Source organism: Dryobates pubescens, chromosome 9 (assembly GCF_014839835.1).
Source record: "Dryobates pubescens isolate bDryPub1 chromosome 9, bDryPub1.pri, whole genome shotgun sequence".
Taxonomy (NCBI): Eukaryota; Metazoa; Chordata; class Aves; order Piciformes; family Picidae; genus Dryobates; species Dryobates pubescens.
In genome coordinates this window covers 10,779,179-10,798,568 of record NC_071620.1, presented here as the reverse complement: position 1 = coordinate 10,798,568, position 19,390 = coordinate 10,779,179, and the positions used below count along the sequence as shown (strand labels likewise).

General features: G+C 44.6%; 1 protein-coding gene across 4 annotated transcripts in view; it reads right to left on the bottom strand.

Annotated features, from left to right (window-relative positions):
- RIPOR2 (RHO family interacting cell polarization regulator 2) overlaps positions 1-19,390 on the bottom strand; it is a 113,370-nt gene that overhangs the window by 20,186 nt on the left and 73,794 nt on the right. For all 4 annotated transcript variants that reach the window (XM_009907008.2, XM_054164063.1, XM_054164064.1 and 1 more), the window contains exons 2-12: positions 18,275-18,401; positions 16,905-17,060; positions 16,206-16,284; positions 15,503-15,526; positions 14,426-14,479; positions 11,451-11,600; positions 10,408-10,471; positions 5,726-5,769; positions 3,744-3,869; positions 1,679-1,827; positions 275-404 (exon numbers count right to left, since the gene is read on the bottom strand). In XM_009907008.2, coding sequence (XP_009905310.2) covers positions 275-404; positions 1,679-1,827; positions 3,744-3,869; positions 5,726-5,769; positions 10,408-10,471; positions 11,451-11,600; positions 14,426-14,479; positions 15,503-15,526; positions 16,206-16,284; positions 16,905-17,060; positions 18,275-18,401 — 1,103 coding nt within the window. The remainder of the gene's footprint in view (positions 1-274; positions 405-1,678; positions 1,828-3,743; positions 3,870-5,725; positions 5,770-10,407; positions 10,472-11,450; positions 11,601-14,425; positions 14,480-15,502; positions 15,527-16,205; positions 16,285-16,904; positions 17,061-18,274; positions 18,402-19,390) is intronic.

Genomic DNA, 19,390 nt, shown 5'->3' with positions numbered 1-19,390 from the left:
CATTTAATAAGTATTATTGAAGTATTACAGCAGCTAAGCAAGAGGAATACATGTGCAATAGTTGGCCACATAGTTTCAAAGATGCCAGAATCACAGTCACCTTCTTTTTTAGGACTAGCAGCTAGGAATGCACTTGCTTTATAAGCATTTTGTAAGGGTAACCTCCTGGAACCAGGGTAACAAAGCTTAGGTATGTAAAGCAATGAGGCATTTGCAGTATTTGAACTGTTCTAGGGCTTCTCATTACATAAACATGAAGCTGAACAGAGCTTACAAAGAATGAGTGGTCCTTGAAAGTTGGTGTTTCAGGAGTGCCTTGGCTGTACATGGACATTCTCCTCTGGAGAGCAGATGTCTTGCTCACATTTCCAGTGGATGGGGTCAAGTCCTCAACATCAAAGGGGCTAGGGGCACACAAGCAGGAAAAAAATGGTTGTTAGGTTGAGTGAGGAGGAATTTCAGGTCCATGGAAAGGACTTTTGAAAAGGTGGTTTATTAGCACATCAAAACCAGAGGTAGCAGCTTTTTTTTTTTTTGAAAGAAAACGTTGTTAATTAGACAGCAGCTCAGAAGTGTGGTTTTCAGTTCTGATGAAAGTGTTCTACTCTCAGAAATTATTTATGTAGCGTAGTCTGCTGTTATTCTTCTCACATAAAAAGTATTCTCGGATTTGAGTTGCTAAGTGTCACACATACTAATGAGAAAGGTGCTCTGCTATTAGTAGAGCTGTTGCATTATCAAGGAAACCAGTGGCTGTTACTGCTGCCTTCATGTTTATTGCATTACAAGAAAAAGCACACAGCTGTAAAAGCTAAAAGCCTGGCTGCTGCTTTGGAAATGGCAGTCACCAGTTTTATTCAAGCACCACGTGAAATGGGTTTGAATCCTAACACCGTTTGGCCAACCTACCTATGCTGGCCAAAGCAGCTGGAATCACACAATTGGTTAGTTTGGAAAAGACACTTGAGATCTTTGAGTCCAGCTGCAAACTGCAAACCCAACACTGCCAAGCGCACCACTAAACCGTGTCTCTAAGCACCACGCCTACAATGGGTGATGCCAGATCTCCCACCACCCACATGAAGCCCTTCAAAGCCAGCTTTACAAGGTGGGCCAACTTCTGAACTCGGCTGTGCTACTGCAAACCCAGAGCAACCCAAATGAACTTTACACTGACATTACAAAAAAAATTGTAATGAATATGTGAGGACTCCGTTATGCCCCTTTCTTGATCTTGGGGAAGAAGTACACACTTTACACAGTTCTATGATCTGCCACCACTGCTTCACATGCCTCATAATGTCAGTACTCAGCAGCTGAAACTAGGCACAGGCAACAAGCTTGACACAGCCCCATCTGCCACAGCTAACACAGGAAACCAGTGGCTGACCATCAACTACTTCTCATCTCTGAAACTTGTGCCACAATTTCTTCCCTATATGCTTCAGCAGAGAGTAAAACCAAGAGAAAAGACCACATGGGTGGACCTTTTCTCTTTGGTTCAATTTTTGCTGTTGCTTAACTGACTGACAGACCAACTGACCAACCCCACCGACCAACTGACCAACCCCACCAACCAACTGACCAACCCACCAACTGACCAAACCCACCGTCCAACTGACCAAACCCACCATCCAACTGACCAACCCACCGACCTTACTACCAACCCTCTACTTACTACCAGGTGATTTCAAGGTTCAGCTTTATTGTGCCAAGGTCATTAATGTCTACTGCAACCACCTGAGGCCGAGCTGCAAACAGGTCTTTTGTCTCACAAGTAACACTTCCCACAAGGATGTGAGTAGCAAGTCCTTTAACTTCTGTGACCTGTAGGGGACAAGAACAGGTTATCTAGGACCACACAAGCCACTGCAATCCTTAATTACAAGGCAAATATAGCTTTGATTTTCTGAACATCTTCCTAAAAGGCTTCTAAAATATGACCATGTGTGGTGGGTCATGTCTGTTGCACCTTCATAATTTAGGGGGAAATTCAGATTCTTTAAAAAATAAATTCATAGTTGCATATGATCATGCCTCTACATTTTCTTTATGTGTCAGAGGAGCAAAAACATACTGGCTCAGAGCAAGGGGCTATCCAGTCTTGTCTTATGGTCTTTTGTAGTGACCATAAGCAGAGCCCAAAGGAAGAGTGAGAACAGGAAAAGCGTATTTTCCCATCTAACACTCTCTCAGCAACTAACAGTTTTCATGACAGGGACCCTCCTGGTGCAGCTTGCCAACTTAGTCATTCCCAAAGCAGCTCTCTTCTACATATTCATCTCCTGTAAATCTGAAGCCATGTTTGCATCTATGATGGCCTTTGGTGAGGACTTCCGTGGATCTAGTGGTGAAGAACCACCTCCATATGTGTTTTTATAGTTAAGAGTAGAGCACTATTTGTACTTAAAGATAAACCTTCCTGAAAATTCAGACAGACAATTATATATGCAGTTCCTACACAAATAAACCTTTGCCTATTTGCTTGGAAGTCAGACCTCAAACCTTTCATGTAAAAGTCTTTGGAGACAGTCCAAAAAGGAGTGAAAATATACATAGTAACTTTAATAGTACTGGGATTCTTGTTTATAGCTTTTGTGCTGTAAGAAAAGGCTGTCTCCTAACCTTCCCCCTTCAATCTGTGCTGTTAGATTGGGGAGAGTGATTCACCTTGTGTCACAACTTGACTTTATGAAAACCTGCTGTCTCACACATTTGGGGTTATTTTGTTGGTGGTTCTGTAATCACCTGCAGTTTTTTTTCCATCAACTTTTTGCAGTGTCTAAGTGGGACATTTCCCATGACACTTTCAAGACATTCCTCTGTTTAAGCTGCCTAACTGGGCAACAATTATTAGCAGAAATTTCTAGACAGGAGTCAGGGAATGGAAATCTCTAGGTTGGAGGTTTGTTGGAAGGAAAGCACATGGAACTTCAGCCAGAAGAAAAGTGTGTGGGGAGGCCTGTGGCAACAAGGGGACAGAACAGTGGTGGAAAGACTCTGTTTTGGGAAGGAAAGTTATTGCTGACTACTAGGAGTTGCAAAGGCTGTTCCTTTCCTGGTGATGGGGCACAGAGTTAGAGGGCAATAGAGGCTGTAGGCATTAAGAAACGCTCCAGGAAGCTGCCAAAACATCAGAGTGAGTTTTCCACAGACTCCCATCTCAGTTCAAGCAGAAACCTCACAGCCTTGCTACCTCATGCTGTAGCACTGCTGTTCAGTGCAGGGTGGCGATACTGGACGTCAGGACTGTTCCAGCTTTGCCCAACTTGACCTCGTATGTCCAAATGAGAGACCTGTGTATTTCTCCAGATCAACAGATGCTGGTCTCTTATCTGAGCAGTATTAACAAACTCAGCATTAGTGGGATTTTTTGGTTTTGGTTTGGGATTTTCCACTGCTGTTTTCCTGAACATGGTTAGCAAACAGGTTTTCACTGTCCCCTTGCTTTGGTGCAAATAATCTGAATTGCTGAAGAGCAATCATGTTACCGTGGCCATGACATCAGCCTGGGGAGCATTAGGACAACCTCTCCCACAGGACTCCCAGGCTGATTACAGTGTTGTAGCATCTAGGTCGGACAATACAATAGTGCTTGACTCTAGTAGGTGTGTTGGAGATATTTATGAGGCCTCACTTCTGAAGAGTTCAATGATCTGCTGCTATGTTTTTGCTGATGGTGCATGAGAAAGCAACTTCTTGACTCCTGCCTTTCTTTCAGGCAAAGGAATCAGCATGCATACCTTAATGGAGATCAGCCCAACAATGAGAGGGAGAAAAACCATTTCTTCTCCGTCCCAGCTCTGCTTGCCATTCACTTCTATTTTGCCTTTCAGTTTCCACCGCTGGCGACCGTAACGCATAAAAATCTGGAAAAGGAAACATCCTCTAATTTTCTTCTGAAATCTGCACTCATGAGCAACAGGTATCAGAAATAAAATCAGTGAAAGGGTCTGAAGCAGGCTGGAAGAGCCAGGGGTGTAAGTGCTGCCCTTCTGCTTCCCATTAAGCTAGATGGAAAAGGTCTGTTCCACAGAATCTCTGCCTCTCTCCACTCTCCACGTGGAGGAGATGTGTGTGTGTGAGGGAGGGAGGGAGGGAGATGTGGGAGGATGACATGAAAGCCCCTTTTGCCTTTTGTAAGGGTAGGTGAGCTTTTAGCCATCTCCCATCAGAGGCCTTCCCAGCTGCAAGACTGGCTGGCTGGTGATGGAAATGAATGAGATGTGTGGTGCAGGAGCACTATTTGAAGCAGAAAGAGCAATAATTCTATTTATTCCATTCTGGGCTGTGGAACTGGCTAGGAGAGATCTGCACCAACTAATCTGCCCTGCAGAGGAAGCACAAAATGCTTGCAGGTATGAGAGATCTGTCACAGGGAATGAGAGTGGGAACAAATGAATCAATGATCAAAGCAGCTGGGAAGTACAAGTTGGGGGGGATCTGTTATCAAACCACTGTGAATTTCTTGCAGGGTTATCTTGCAGGGTTTCTGCCTAGAGCTGGAGGCTATTACTATAATCTGTCTCTAATTAACCTTGATGTTCCTCACTGGAACGCTGCTGTGACTGGAGATTCTGACATGGGTCTCAAGAAATGGTTATTCTGTGTCTTTCTGCTGCTCTGTTTCATGATGAAGTAAAGCCTAAAACATCCAGTAAGGATATTTGCAATGATGCATTCAAATTTGCTTTGCATGCATAGGATGCATTTGAGGTTTCTTCAAGGGGAATTAGAAAGGTTTGTCCTTAGTAAGATTCTTAAAAGAGGAAAGGAAAGAGGAAAGGAAAGGGGAAAGAAAAGAGAAAAGAGAAGAGAAAAGAGAAGATAAAAGAAAAAAGAGAAGAGAAGAGAGAAGAGAAGAGAAGAGAGAAGAGAAGAGAAGAGAGAAGAGAAGAGAAGAGAGAAGAGAAGAGAAGAGAGAAGAGAAGAGAAGAGAGAAGAGAAGAGAGAAGAGAAGAGAAGAGAGAAGAGAAGAGAAGAGAGAAGAGAAGAGAAGAGAGAAGAGGAGAGAAGAGAGAAGAGAAGAGAGAAGAGAAGAGAAGAGAGAAGAGAAGAGAGAAGAGAAGAGAGAAGAGAAGAGAAGAGAAGAGAGAAGAGAAGAGAGAAGAGAAGAGAAGAGAAGAGAGAAGAGAAGAGAGAAGAGAAGAGAGAAGAGAAGAGAAGAGAGAAGAGAAGAGAGAAGAGAAGAGAGAAGAGAAGAGAGAAGAGAAGAGAGAAGAGAAGAGAGAAGAGAAGAGAGAAGAGAAGAGAGAGAGAAGAGAGAGGAGAAGAGAGAGGAGAAGAGAGAGGAGAAGAGAGGAGAAGAGAGGAGAAGAGAGGAGAAGAGAGGAGAAGAGAGGAGAAGAGAGGAGAAGAGAAGAGAAGAGAAGAGAAGAGAAGAGAAGAGAAGAGAAGAGAAGAGAAGAGAAGAGAAGAGAAGAGAAGAGAAGAGAAGAGAAGAGAAGAGAAGAGAAGAGAAGAGAAGAGAAGAGAAGAGAAGAGAAGAGAAGAGAAGCTTTTAGTTCTTCAACTATTGATCACCCAGTGCTCTGAAAAGAATTTTCAGGTCTTCCGACAGACCTTCTGACCCAGGCAGACATAAAGACAACTGCAAAGTTTTTCAGAGTATATACAGGAAAAAGAGTAACTGTTCCTTGGGGCAGTTCCATGGAGAGGCAGCAGACATCTGCCTGCCTTTTGATTCTTTTGCTCGTACATAACCCGTACCCCACCGCAGGCGTACCTCGTATTGATCTCCTGGGCAGAGCCGAGCAAAGCCAGCCAGACCTGTGAAGAAAAGACACAGAGAAGCTGGGGGGGGACCTGGGCTGTCCAGGGCACAGCAAGGTCCAGGATGCAGCAATGCCTGGCAGCAGGGTATTGTGGGGTACCTGAGGGTGCTGCTGCTGCTACCTCCATGCCCTCCACACCACACCCCAGGCTCCTTCCAATTTTCTTCCTTTTTTTTTTTTACATATAAAATTCACTGGGTTTGGTTTCTTGTATAGGGAAGATTTGCTCTTTCCAGCTTTTTTTTTCCTACAACAGTTCAAAGCTTCAAGTTTCCTTTTATATAATAATATAGGAAAAGAAGAAACAGCTTCCTGATGTCATCTGGCTTCAGAAACTCAGCTTAAGACCCTTACTATCATGAGATGTAGGCAAGCTGCTGGTTATTACAGCAGCTTAACACTAATCAGACTATAACATAGATTCCTTTTTAGTACATCTTAATGGAAAGACAAGAGTGACTCTTTCTGCTTGGTATTTCCATAAGATGATCATTCCCATATCATCTGAGTATCTCTCAACAGGAAGAACCTCACAAAACATGATTGGCATCTGAGTTTTGTCCTATCTTTCCCTAGAAAGAGAGAAGTAGTGCAGCGAAGCCCTTGTGGGGTATGTTTGCCTTTTTTTTTTCTCTCTTTATTACTTTCTTAAAGCTAAGACATGGTGATGCTATTTCTATACTGTCACTGTGCACATGAAATGAAAGCTTCCTGAGAAACCATGCTGAAGTCCCAGGGAAGTTACTGTCCCTCTTCTGGCCTTGTGACCTCTCTTCTAGGAACTAGAAACCTCTCCTTTCTCACAGATCTCCTCAATACATAGCTAATGCACTTGCTTTAGGTATAAAGGTTTGCCCAGCTTTGCCTGGGCAAGCCTAAGAAGAAACCATACTGCCATATGCTTGAAGAAACCATACTAAGGACACATATAAAGTCTATGCCAGAGAAAGGAAGGAAAACAAACTTGCTGAAGACTTTGGATTGCATTTATCCTAAAATGCCTGAATGCTATGATTGAACATATATGGGTGTGTTGAAATCAAGGCAAATACAATGAACCCTAGTATTGGCTTTCTTTACTGGGATGAATTAGTCCTGCTAGCTGGACCGTAGGAGCAACTAGATCCCCACATGCTGTCCCTGTACCTGTGATCTGCCCATCCTCCTCTTCCATTTCTTTTACCAGAAAAGAGTTTTCTTTGCTTCTCTTAGTGTTTAGCAGAACAGAGAGGCCTCTTCACAAAGCTCATATTACCAATTCCTTTCTAATTTATTTACTGTTTATAAATAATTTAAGCTTACTAGCACTCCACTGCTGCTTCTCTCTCCCCAGGCACGCTTTTGTATGAGAATTTGATCTCTACTGGGACACATCACTGAAAGCATCTGAGAGAAATGAAAAGGTCTTTTCTTTGCTCAGTGGATGGGATGGGCAGGGAAACACATCTTAAAAACTTCACATGCATATTCCCCAGAGTCAAGGTCTGTGAGAAGTGACTGGCCCAACCAGGCTGGTCAAGTCCCTTCAGCCTGCTGAAGAGGGGGTCTAAGCGCTGACTCGTCTACAGGGGATAAGTACTTCCATAGGAAACAACTTCTTGGCAACTGAATGGCTTCTGGGGGCTATGCACATGGCAGGAGGCTCTAGCATACCATTTGAAATGTCATGCATTTGTAGAACCACTGGGCTTGCAATGCAGATGGGAAGGGAGATTGCTCCAGGGTGTCAGCATAAGTGACTGGGGGATAGGGTCATTCCATGGCTGTGCTAAGGTGGCCACCTGAAGTTCACAGAATCACAGAATGTTAGGGGCTGGAAGGGACCTTGAAAGATTGTCCAGTCCAACCCTCCTGCCAGAGCAAGATCACCTAGAGCAGATTACACAGGAACGCATCCAGGCAGGTCTCTAATATCTCCTGAGAGGGAGACTCCACAACCCCCCTGGGCAGCCTGTTCCAGTGCTCCATCACCCTCACAGTGAAATAATTCTTCCTCCTGTTGACATGGAACTTCCTATGCCTCAACTTCCACCCACTGCCCCTTGTCCTGTCATTGGGCATCACTGAGCAGAGCCTGGCTCCATCCTCTTTGCACTCACCTTTTACATATTTATAAACATTAATGAGGTCACCCTCGGTCTCCTCCAAGCTGAAGAGCCCCAGCTCCCTCAGCCTGTCCTCATAAGGAAGATGTTCCACTCCCTTAATCATTTTGGTGGCTCTGTGCCGGACTCTTTCAGGCAGCTCCCTCTCCTTCTTGAACTGACCCAGAACTGGACACAATATTCCAGATGTGGCCTCATCAGGGCAGAGTAGAGGGGGAGGAGAACCTCTCTTGACCTACTGACCACAACCCAGGATACCATTTGCCTTCCTGGCCACAAGAGCACATTGCTGGCTCACAGTCAAACTTCCATCCACCAGGACCCCCAGTTCATGCAGCATGTACAGGTCTGCTCATGTACAAGAAGCTGGATGTGTGGGCTGTGGTTCCTGGTGCTGGGCTCCCTGCTGCAAAGCCCCTGGTGCCTCAGGCCTGTGTACTGTTCTGCCTGTGTGAAAGGTCTGGGCATTTCACCTCCTGCTGTCCTGGCTCTTCCTACGCTTCCTACACTTCCCTATAGATCATACTGGTCATACAGGAACTTCTCAATTTCCATGCAGGATTTGCCTGTTTAATTTCAACAACCCAGTCCTCCTCAGCAGTAATCCAAGCCTGCTGGCAAGTTTATTATCTTTATTTTGAAAAAATGATTAGGCTTAAAAAAAAAAAGAGAAAAGTCAGTCACAAAAACACAGTGTGTGTCCCCTGCTTCCTGACAGCACTGTGTAGGTTGGCTTCTTTTCAGTGTAAGTGACAGAGGGCACAAAATAAAAATAACTTTCACTGGAATGACTAGGAACAGATAAGCTTTGGGGAGAGGAATGCTTTGATTTTAAATTAGATCCTAAAGTTAGCTGGATATGCTGCAGCACAACATAAGGGGGGAGCTTGCTGCGTGATCTGCAAGCTCTTATGCTAGAGCTGTTGTGCACTTTAGCAACAGCAATGGCTGGATTGTCCTATTGGATTTGTATTCCTAGGGAAAACTATCTAGATAGAAATCTTAGGTGTCCTAATTAGAGAATACTTAATGGTGCAGTGCTTTGCCACTTTCTAATTTGGGCTTACAAGCATTGTGCTCAGAAGTAGCTGTTGTTTGTGGTTTGTGCTCTGCTCCTGCACATGAGCACAGCATCTGCCTTCTGGAGAGCCCTTGAGCTTTGCTGAAGGACTTGTGCATACAAAAGAGAAGGGGCAAGACCCTTTCAGCCCAGCCATTTGTGATGCTGTGACATCTGCAACACGTCCAGCTGGCAGGAACTGTGCATTGCACTGCATTTACAGCAGGTAATGAAACACCCAACGGGACTTGGCCCGATGCAGTTCCCCTTCTACACTGCTTGACTTCATACTTCAACATGTCTATACCGCAGTTCTGCTGGGGGGGTGTTGTACAGAATACCTGAGTCAGTTTCTGTGTGTCCATCCTGTAACTATATACCTATCCACCTTTGACTGCCCTTCCAGTACTGAAGAGTGAGGACTTTAAGACCTGAAGTTTGGTGCTGTGGGATGGAGCCAGGAGAAATCTAACAGGTGCTGTGCTCTTTTTTCTCTGAAGTGGGAGCATGGAGCAACTATTTGAACTTAATCTAAGCTAGGTCATGTCATATGCAGGGAAACCATGGGTCACAGCTAACTCAAAAGTGTGACAGGCAGGCAGAATCCAAATCCTCTATGAGATTTGTGAGGTCTAAAAACTCCATCAGCAATACTGTGGATTTTTTAACTGGCAAGGTTTCAAGAGAAGAATTAAGAGTGCGTGAATACTTAGATGTTGATTTTGTTTTACAGAACTATTTTCATGCCAGTGACTGGGGATCTAAAAAAGATACTCCCCTCCCCAATCTCTTCTTTAAGACACTTGAGTCTTAAAGGGATAAGAGCATTAACAATACCTGCTGATTCACTGAAATTTCAGGGAAAACTGACTCCATTGTCTTCAAACCCATAAAGTCCCCTGTCATAAAGACAAGGACTAAAACAGAAAGGTGAATGGCACCACTGAGTTATTTAAGTGTTTAAATGGTAAACTACCCCCAGGTCTTTGATGTGTTGCTTGGTTTTTTTAACATTTGGTCAAAAATAGCAGTAGTCATGATAAGCAAAATGCAGAAAGATCTGAAATCAAGTTAAGAAAGCTTTTTGAACTCCAGCTCCACAGGCATTCACATAATTTCCCAGTTATCTTCTTAAAGGATTATGGAAATAGAGACAAAAGGTGCAGCAGCTTTTGAAATTGAATTGCTTAGGCTATTGGGAAGAGTGTTTGAGAGAGGTAATTAGCCTTGAAAACAAGCAGCAGCATCTTGGAAAGCCTCTCTGTAAGCTCTGATGTTCCTGGCTCTGTGGTCCTTTCCACAGGGTAGGGGTGCAATTTGGGGGTTTGAAGGTTCAGCAGTAAGGGTGATGAGGGGAAAACCCCCTCACCTATCATTATTACACATCACACGAGCAAATCTTGGTGCTCTTACTAACATGCACAGCAACTGCTTAGGAGAAAGAAGGGAAAGATGAGAAGGCAATTACCTTTCATCTTGATGCAAAACTCCCCCAATAGGTTTTCCAGCTCTGCTTCTATGGTACACATGTTCTGGAAAAAGAGAACAGTAAGGTCAGACAAACCCTCTTTCTGCCTTTTGGTGATTGTCCGGCGTTTTTTGGTTGGTTTTCTTTTTGTGTGTGTTTGTTGTGTTGGTTTTTTTGTTCTTTGGGTTGGTTTTGTTTGTTTTTTAAGTCTATATGGAAGGAAATATTTTGGTATGCAGATGAAAGATATTTTGCAGTAACATCAATCTGCCAGAGCCATCCTTGCTAGCTAGGTCTGGCCTTAAAAACAGCAGCTGAGCTGTGGCTGCTTACTCCAGGGCTGAATGAAACCCCCGTGCTCTTCTGTTGCACTCTAATCCACCCGTTGGCAAAGGGCAGCCGTGGCCCTTGAAGCGTAACCTGGTCACTGCCCCAGTCCTCTCCAGCCAGGACATGTGCCAGAAGCAGCTCCATGCCAAAGTGACTCCCAGAATGATTTAATCTCTTAAGAAACATGGCCTACACAAAGAAAAAGGACTGTGGGAGATGGGTACTGGACATTCTCCAGTTCTTCCTCCAGATTTAGGAAGGTTGTCACAGCATGTGTGCTGGGATGTTTGCCACACTATTGAGACCCTTCTTCATCTACTGCCTGCTTAACAAAAGAGATACTGATTATAGCAAGTACAGCTGGATAGGATGCAGCAGATTCCAGCCAACCTGCCACCCCAAAATTTGCAGAATGTGAAGGACATAAGTTAGGTGAAAAGTTACGCTTTTCATCTTGTGCAGCAGTTCGTGACTATAACCCCAGTCTCATAAAGCATGAATATTATTATTTCAAGGAACTCTTGGGGCTCATGTAACCTGTCTTTGTAAATCATCAAGCAGTCACTGAAAGACATACAAATAACTAATACTTCTGCTTTGCTGAGTTTTCTCTTAATTCTTTTCTCTGGGTGAAATTCTCCCCGAAGCAGCGGCAAAGTTTCTATGGCCTTCATGCAGTGCAAAAGTGGAAGACTAGATGGATGAGGATGTACCTCTGTGTACTCCTTGTAACTCCTGTTGATTTCAGTTAAACTCTCTCGAGCTGCTTTGCTGGCAGGAGACATTGCAAAGGCTTGCTTCATTTTGCTGGCACCATCGCAGAGACGTCTTTGGATACAATAGGCTTCATAAAGCTCATCCACCTGGTGGGAACAAGGAAGGTGAATACAAAAGGCAGCAGAAAATCCAACAAACTAAGTTCAACAACAGCAACAAAAAAGGTCATTTGCATTACAAGGAAACTCAGTCAAACTGTTAGATCCAATGGAGAGCTGAGCAAATGACGCTGTGATACTGTTCCCTCTCTACAAAAAAGAATCACAAGATAAAAATAACTTCCACTGTAAAAGTCTCATTACAGCAACACTAGATGCTGCCAGTAATTCACCTGTTCGCCCTGTGTGGCTTTAACCATTGCTGCTCCTTTTTCCTCCCCTGTCTGCGCTAATTACAATCCTAACAGTAGGGCAGGCATGCAGCAAGCTTCTCAGAGGTATGGATGTGGAAGACCTCTTTTAAATGCAGCTGCAACATCCACATGGCCAAAGGGGACATTTAACAGGCACATTTAATAGGGCCAGCAATGTCTTCGGTATTGTGAATTTCAGCCATGGATCAAGGCTGTGCAATCTTTGACTAATAGGCAGTATTGGAAGCAGGAAGTGATTTTATTATTAATTCTCACTATCCATCTTCCAGAAACTGGGAGTCATAGTTACATAGCAGAAGTAAAGGGCTTAGAAACAGAGGATGTCACATCACCCCCCGAGGCATCCACCTAATTTCCGAGCCATTTTCTTAAAGCCCTTTGGCATGGCTTAGGCATCCAACATTTCTAAGGCACTCTGGCAATTTGGCAAAACCTAGTCACACACTGCTCAAAGTCTCACCTGGATATAGCTTCAGTATGCCATGGATTTATGTGTGCCTCATGCCGTGGTTTCCTTTATCCCTCTGATGCCTGCACTGAGTAAACATTTACTCCATCTGAGCTGTTCAGTAGGAGTCTACAGTGATACATATAGTGATATATACATTTGTATAAACTTAAGCTGCTAGATACAGGAGATGTAGGTTTTCTAACCTGACCAGGGTGAGAAGAAAGGAAATAGATTAGGCTGTCTCTTCCTTCTGTTTCTAAAGTTCCTGCTAAGACAGGATGATATTTATTTTTTACCTAGACTATTTTTTTCACTTTTTCATGTCTGACATCAAGCAATCTCCTGGTGCCCGATGGTGCTTCTTGCTCAGCAGTAAACTTTTGCAGCAGAGTTTCTCTCTATGAAAGCATCCAGTGCCTTGGCTTTCTCAGTCTATGACTTTGTGTTGCTGCATTGGAGATAAGCCTGATGTGTCAATCCAGGCAAGTTCCAAATCCCATTTTCCAAGCCTGCTTAACCTCTAACAAAAAGCGCTGTTGCTTATTTGTTTGGAATGGGATTGGTCTTCCTGACAGCTTCAAAGCCTTGGGTCGACTTTTACCAATGCTAGATTGAATTCCTGATGGCTGAAGCCCCTGACTTGAAGGATCTCTAACCAAAACAGGGGCTGTTCTGCAAAGTGAAAGAGTTTAGCAGAGTGAAATGGAGGCACAGGTAGCAATTTTGCTATTTTGAATTCACAAAGTAATCTTCTTGGGAGTCACAGCCACTCCTATTTTTCTTGCAAGTCAGCAAGCTAAAGACACCTGCTATAAATAGCTGCCACTTGCTATTTTCTTCTGCCATGAGGGGGAAGCATTAACCCAGGACTGATGTCCTGCCCCTGTCCATTCGAGCATGGCCCACCTGCCCCATCCAACTACAAGGGAGCTGCTGCTGTGCATCCCATTTTCCTTACTCTGCTTCCAGTAGGGAGCAGTGGTGGGTAGATGGCAGAAGGCCCTGATTTGGCACAGCTGAAAAAGACCTTTTCTGTCATCAGAAACAACAAGGTTTCTTTACCTGCCCGAGCTGGTAAGCTTGAACATAGCACAGCTCTGTTCCTTTTGTCTCTGTTGCTGTGGGTTACAAGAATGAACTAATGGACTCGGCAAGCCTGAGTAATACTGACCAGCATTACCCTCTTGCTTTTCAGTCCTATTATAGTCCCAGGAACCATCAGCTCTGAACAAGCTCGAGTGGGAAGGACTTGAATGGAAATGTTCTTTAAGCACTAATTTTACCATTCATGTTGCCAGCAAGAGAGAAAGTGGTTTGGGGAACAAAATTTCAGTCAGTTGCCTTATGATTTTTTTTTCCCCCCTCCCCCTGAGCTCCAAGAATAAGAGAAGACTGAAATTAAAAGGTTTGGATGGGTTGTCATAATTGGAGCACTTCAAGCTGTGCAAATGCTTTTCAAAAGACTCTCAAAAGACATTTCATCCCTCAAAAATAATTCATTCTTTTGTCAGGCTCAGAAAAGCAACTAATTGCTAGCCGATATGTTTATACCTAAGAGAACACACACCATGGATCTTGTCCAGCTCTAAAATGTATTAGTATAAATCATAAGTACCTCTACTGAATATCCCCACCAATGTAATCAAGTGCATGTGGGCCCCAAAACACACAACAAAAGTGTCATCAGCGAAATCCAGGAATAAATCCAGTCTAGCCGCTGTGTACGGGTAGAAACAACTGCTGAATTAAATCACTTTCAGATGTAACTCCCTTTCTACCTATACTTGTATAACAAGCATGTAATGAGCTAAATTTTTTTCTAGCAAGTGCCTGACCCTATGTTCTCTCTGTACCTAAAAGCAGGTAGGTGTGTCTTGGGGGCACAGCTAGACCTTGTGGGCTACAAACCACGTGGAAAGCTTTTCTTTGGCTCCAGCCACCAGCCCTTCACAGCAAAAATACTTAATGTGGGAGAGGCTTCATCTAGGCAGCCACCATGGAGCAGAGGGGTAGCAGGAGGCCAAGGGCTTCTTTGCCTAATAACATAGGAGCAGATGCAGAGGAAAGCTGATAGGAGCACTCATTACCTTGCTAATGTGGAACTCCAGCCTTCTCATGTATCTTTCGACCGCTTTGATTTGCTGAAGGAGATGAAGAGGCAGAGGGTGAGGCACATTAAAATAAATCACTGAGACACTGCTACACGAGCTCTGCTAGTCCCCATGAATCCCAGAAACTCCTCCTTCAAACACACAAGGGCTTTGTTGCCCATGAATCTGGAATAAGGCATCCCACCTTACTACCATCAATCTGCTGCTGAAAATGGTGCTCACTGACTTCTGGAACTACCATTTTTTAAACAAAGAAGAGTTTTTCTCCGATGGGATTTCCCAACTTTTGGAACTCTTATAAAAACCAAACAAACAACTCAAAACCCAGAACTTTCTTAGTCCAAAATACAGTATTTGCAGTGCTTTGAAAACCTACATTAAAGTTGGTCGGGTTTTGTGTTTCAAAATCCAGTCTCTTGCTTAGCAAACTGCTTTTGCCAGCAAACCCAAGCTTTGTGTTTTGACTGAAAAAAAGTCAGTCTTGTTCAGGAAGCATTTTTGAAAGCTTTATTTTTGTTTCACCCAAACACAGGGGAAAATAATTAGAATTTTTCATTTTTTCCCATCCCCATAACTGGCAGGAGCTAGGGTGAGCTGAGGCTTGACCCAGGTCCCACAGCCAGTCCTGACAGCTTCCCAGCTGGTGGAGCTGGCTGGGCAAAGTTGTACAAGGTGTTGGATTTAAGTGCTGGCAGCTGACAGAAATAGGAGGTCTTGCTCCTCTGCTTCCCGCCTTCCCTGGCAGAGGTCTGCCTCTTTCCCTGTACCCATCCCAGAGCCAGTTTCACTTGACAGACCCCAGGAAAGGACTGAGGGTTAAGTTTGATGCCACATTAGTGAGCACAGCTGGTGGAGATGTCTGGAAAGACCCAGAGCTCCTGGGAAGCCAAGAGGTGCAGGACATCTTCCTTTGCAAGCACAAATTTTCAGGTCCCTTCTCCCTCAGTGGTGTTGGGCTAGGTAGTAGAACTGGCTGAGAAAGGCTTCCCATGCCAGCTACATAGACCATACAAATGCTAATGCTTCCCTGCAAAACCAAAGGGAGCAACATACCTTATCTAAATCATACAGGACTCCCTGCAACAGAAAACATGAAACTGATTAATTTTGCAACGCAACAGGATCACAAGAAAGTAATGTTTTGTCACTCCTCAGAAATCACAAGATGACCAGGGCTGGAAGAAACACAGAATGGTTTGGGTTGGAAGGGACCTGTAAAGGTCATCTAGTCAAACACTCCTGCCATGGGCAAGGACACTTTCCACCAGACCAGGCTGCTCAGAGCTCCACCCAACCTGACCTTGAACATTTCCAGAGATGGAGTGTCTACCACCTCTCTGTGCAACCAGTGTCTCACACCACACTCACTGTGAAGAATTTCTTCCTTACATCTAATCTAAATCTACCCTCTTTCAAATTAAAGCCATGACCCCACGCCCTATCATTATATACCCCTGTAAAAAGCCCCTCCCTATCTTTCTTACAGGCCCCCTTTCAGTACTGGAAGGTCACACTAAGATCTCTCTGGAGCCTTCTCTTTTCTAGGCTGAACAACCCCCACTCTCTTGGCTTCCTCTTACAGGAGAGGTGCTGCAGTCCCCTGAACATCTTCATGGCTCTCCTCTGGACTTATTCCAACAGGTCCAGAAGAAGATCATCAATGCAAATTCCCTATATCCCACTCCCACTCCCTGGCTGTTCCAGCACCTGGAGAAGGTTACTGTGCATCCACACAAGAAGAAAGCATGACACGTACCAGGCGTGAGTTTCTTTTCATGTCTTTTAACTGAGCAGTCAACTTATCCAGCTCTGCCTGGTGAACTTCCAGATACTCACTGAAAATGCAAACCAGAGAAGGGACACATGAGCTCTGCTATGCACAACAAGCCAGCTGCTGACTGTCCTAAAAGAAAGTCTGCCCAACAAACAGCTCGCTGGATGTGTTTTCAGACAAAAACTCATTTATGTTGATCTGTCCTAAAAACAGCTCCCTGCTGCCTTTTGGAGAGTAAACAGGAGCTGCTTACTTAGCTGTGTGCAAGAGCTCAGCGTTCTCCTCACGCTGAACAACCAGTTTCAAGTCAGTTAATCTGCTGCTTAGTTTATGGGCTGGTGCCTTCCAGTCGCTGCCCTTGTATCTGGCTGGTAAAAGCTCTGTTATCATCTGAGACGTTATCTTAAAGGCAATGCAAGCCTCTGATAGGGCTCCAGGAAATTCAGGAGGAAAAAAAAATGTTGAACTCACAGCTTTTGGGAGCTTTTCTAGTAGTTGGAGTGGAAATGGAATTCGGCCCCATTTCCCATGCAAATATTTCAGATTCTGACTTACAATTCAGGCTTCAGGAGATATATTTTCCTCTGCTATGATTAAGGATGTCTGTTCTTGTGATACATTTCTCTAGGCTCTAAACTGTCACAGAAAGATTCCATCAACAAACAGGACAAAGGCTCTTACTCCAGGCCACTCTTCAGGGCTCGGTAGACCTCTTCCATCCTTTTAGGCTGGGGCTCTTTGGACGTGGTGCTGTTCTTATGGCCCAGATTATGCATTTTCTTCACCTTTGCTTGGGGCTTCTTGAGGGCAGAGGAATTTTCAATAAAGGAGTTACACCTGCAAAATGAACATTAAAGAGGAGGAACCCCCCCATAAATCATAACAATCTCAAAGGACCATATCTTGAAGAAATCTGATACTATCTCTGCTTGCAGAAACAAATCCAGTTCTGTGCCTGCCAGTTAAAGGACTGCATTTGTTTACAGGTTAAGAGGTCTGAGCAGCCTGGAACACAGGCCGCCAGCTTTTGATGTGCCGGTTGCCTTCCTGAGATACAAACGCTGGTCTGGAAACACCAGAGCGAGTCTGAGGCTCATCAGACGCTTCTCTGTCATACACAGTGCCTGTCCTGCATCATGTTGCTCAGCCACAGCCATAAAAGGGCTGAGCTACATTCAGCTGCTAAAAACAAAGGGGAGCCCAGATAATCACAGGCATAAAGCCTGGAGGCTCCTAAAGAAGACTGGGCCTTGGTTAAGACCATGTGGAGGACAGCATCATACTGCTGGCCTTGAGCATGGACCATAGGTAGCTCTGTATGGCAAAGGGAGGATGGTTGTGCTGCACATAGTTGTGCTGCCTCTTTGGTGACTGCTGGTGGTAGGTCAGCATCGAACAACCATCACTGACACAAGCTGATGGTGGCAGGCATCCCTTTGTCTGCTTTTCCTCCTCAATTGCTAAGTCATGGTCTAGCACTTGGAGACTTTACACAAGTTAAAATTAATTGTGAAGTAGCCTCTGGGGACATCGGGGACTTGATGACTTGGTAAGTGCCTTAGGGCTCAAAGCTCAACATCCTGCCTACAGAAAGGGCAAGGAAAGACTCTGCAGCTAAGCTCTGGTGCTTCCAGCAGGACGTGATGGCAGCCCTGTCAGGGAAATGGAGTTGTCCTGAATTCACAGCAACATGGCAATGAGAAAACTGTCTTTTAGGTAGCAAGTCTTAAACTGGGGACCTGTATCATGTTCCTGCATATTTCACATGTTGAAAAGATCACCGTGTAAGTTAGCAAATTAAAATGTTTCCCTGAAATTCTCTCACAGCTCTGAGGCATGTGAGGAAGCCCTGCATTAATGGGGGAGAGCCAAACAGATGCCTGGTAGCTCAGGTAAAGGGCAACATCTTAATTACACAAGCATGAGAGAGAGATTTTAGGCTGGACAACTTTCTTCTGCAATCAGAGAGAAGGCAGTCCTCTCCTCTTTTCCACTGTCACCCTCCCTTAGGATCTGATTTGGACACTGCCTTTAAAGAGCATAGCACTTGCCTGGAGCGTCTCTCTTGAAGCCCGCTGAAGCCAGCGAAGGACTGGCTTCTAATAATCCCATTAGGACCTCCTGGAGAGAATGAATGTGATCCTATTGACATGATTTCAGGGAGCCTGGAAGATATTCCTGAAAAGCAATAGAAAGCAGGTCAGTGACAATAGAGGGCAAGAAGAAGGAAGTGAGGTCAGAACTGCCTGGTGTCCATAAGGAATGGTAAGAAGTTAATGAACCTCAGGAGAAGCTGTGACTCAGGGCATAAATCTGTTTGCATTGCCACATCGTCCCACCTCAGAAAGAACATAGTCCTATTTTCACTTCTGACACGGTCCAGAGCCTACTGAAAATGTGTCAGAGACACAAATTGGGTCTGGATGTGGGACTGGAAACCAGATGCCTCAGCCTGGCAATCTCAGCACCATGCCTGATTTCTGCCATACCCAGCATGCTCCTGCCCCAGCCCTGGTGTCCCCATCTGCTACACCAGGGTGGCCTGGAGATTATTTTGGAAGTGCGTGGAGCTCTTAGGGGACACTCACTACTATCACTGCAGAGTGTTATTACATACAATACATTTTTTTTTAAGGGTTTTAAGGGTTTGTTCAGCATGAATCAAGTCCTGCAGCTCTGTTTTGATCCTTGTTCATTTTCCCTGTGGCTGTTCCCACCCAGCTGCTGAGAAGGAAGATATGGTGGATGTGTGCGCATCCACGGCATGCCATGATCAGAGAGGGATGCTCTCTGCCACAAGAAGAGGCAAGTAAACAAGCTCCAGGCACTGCAAACTCTGCTTTTCATGTGTTTAGGGGTACTCAGCATCCCAGGATGCTCTGTGTGTGCTCATTTCCAATGCCCAACTTGGCAACTGCACCAAACTCCTCCTTGCAGGGTCAGGAGAAACTAGTGAGGACGTGCTTTGGCTAACTTCCACAGGGATAAACATAGGATCATAGAATGGTTTCAGTTGGAAAAGACCTCTAAGATCACTGAGTCCAACCATCATGGCCATTAAACCATATCCTGAAGTGCCATGTCCACATCTCTTAAACATCTCCATGTTCCAGCCACAGATAGAGATACTTGAATTTTTGGCCAATGAGAGACCAAATTTGGCCCTG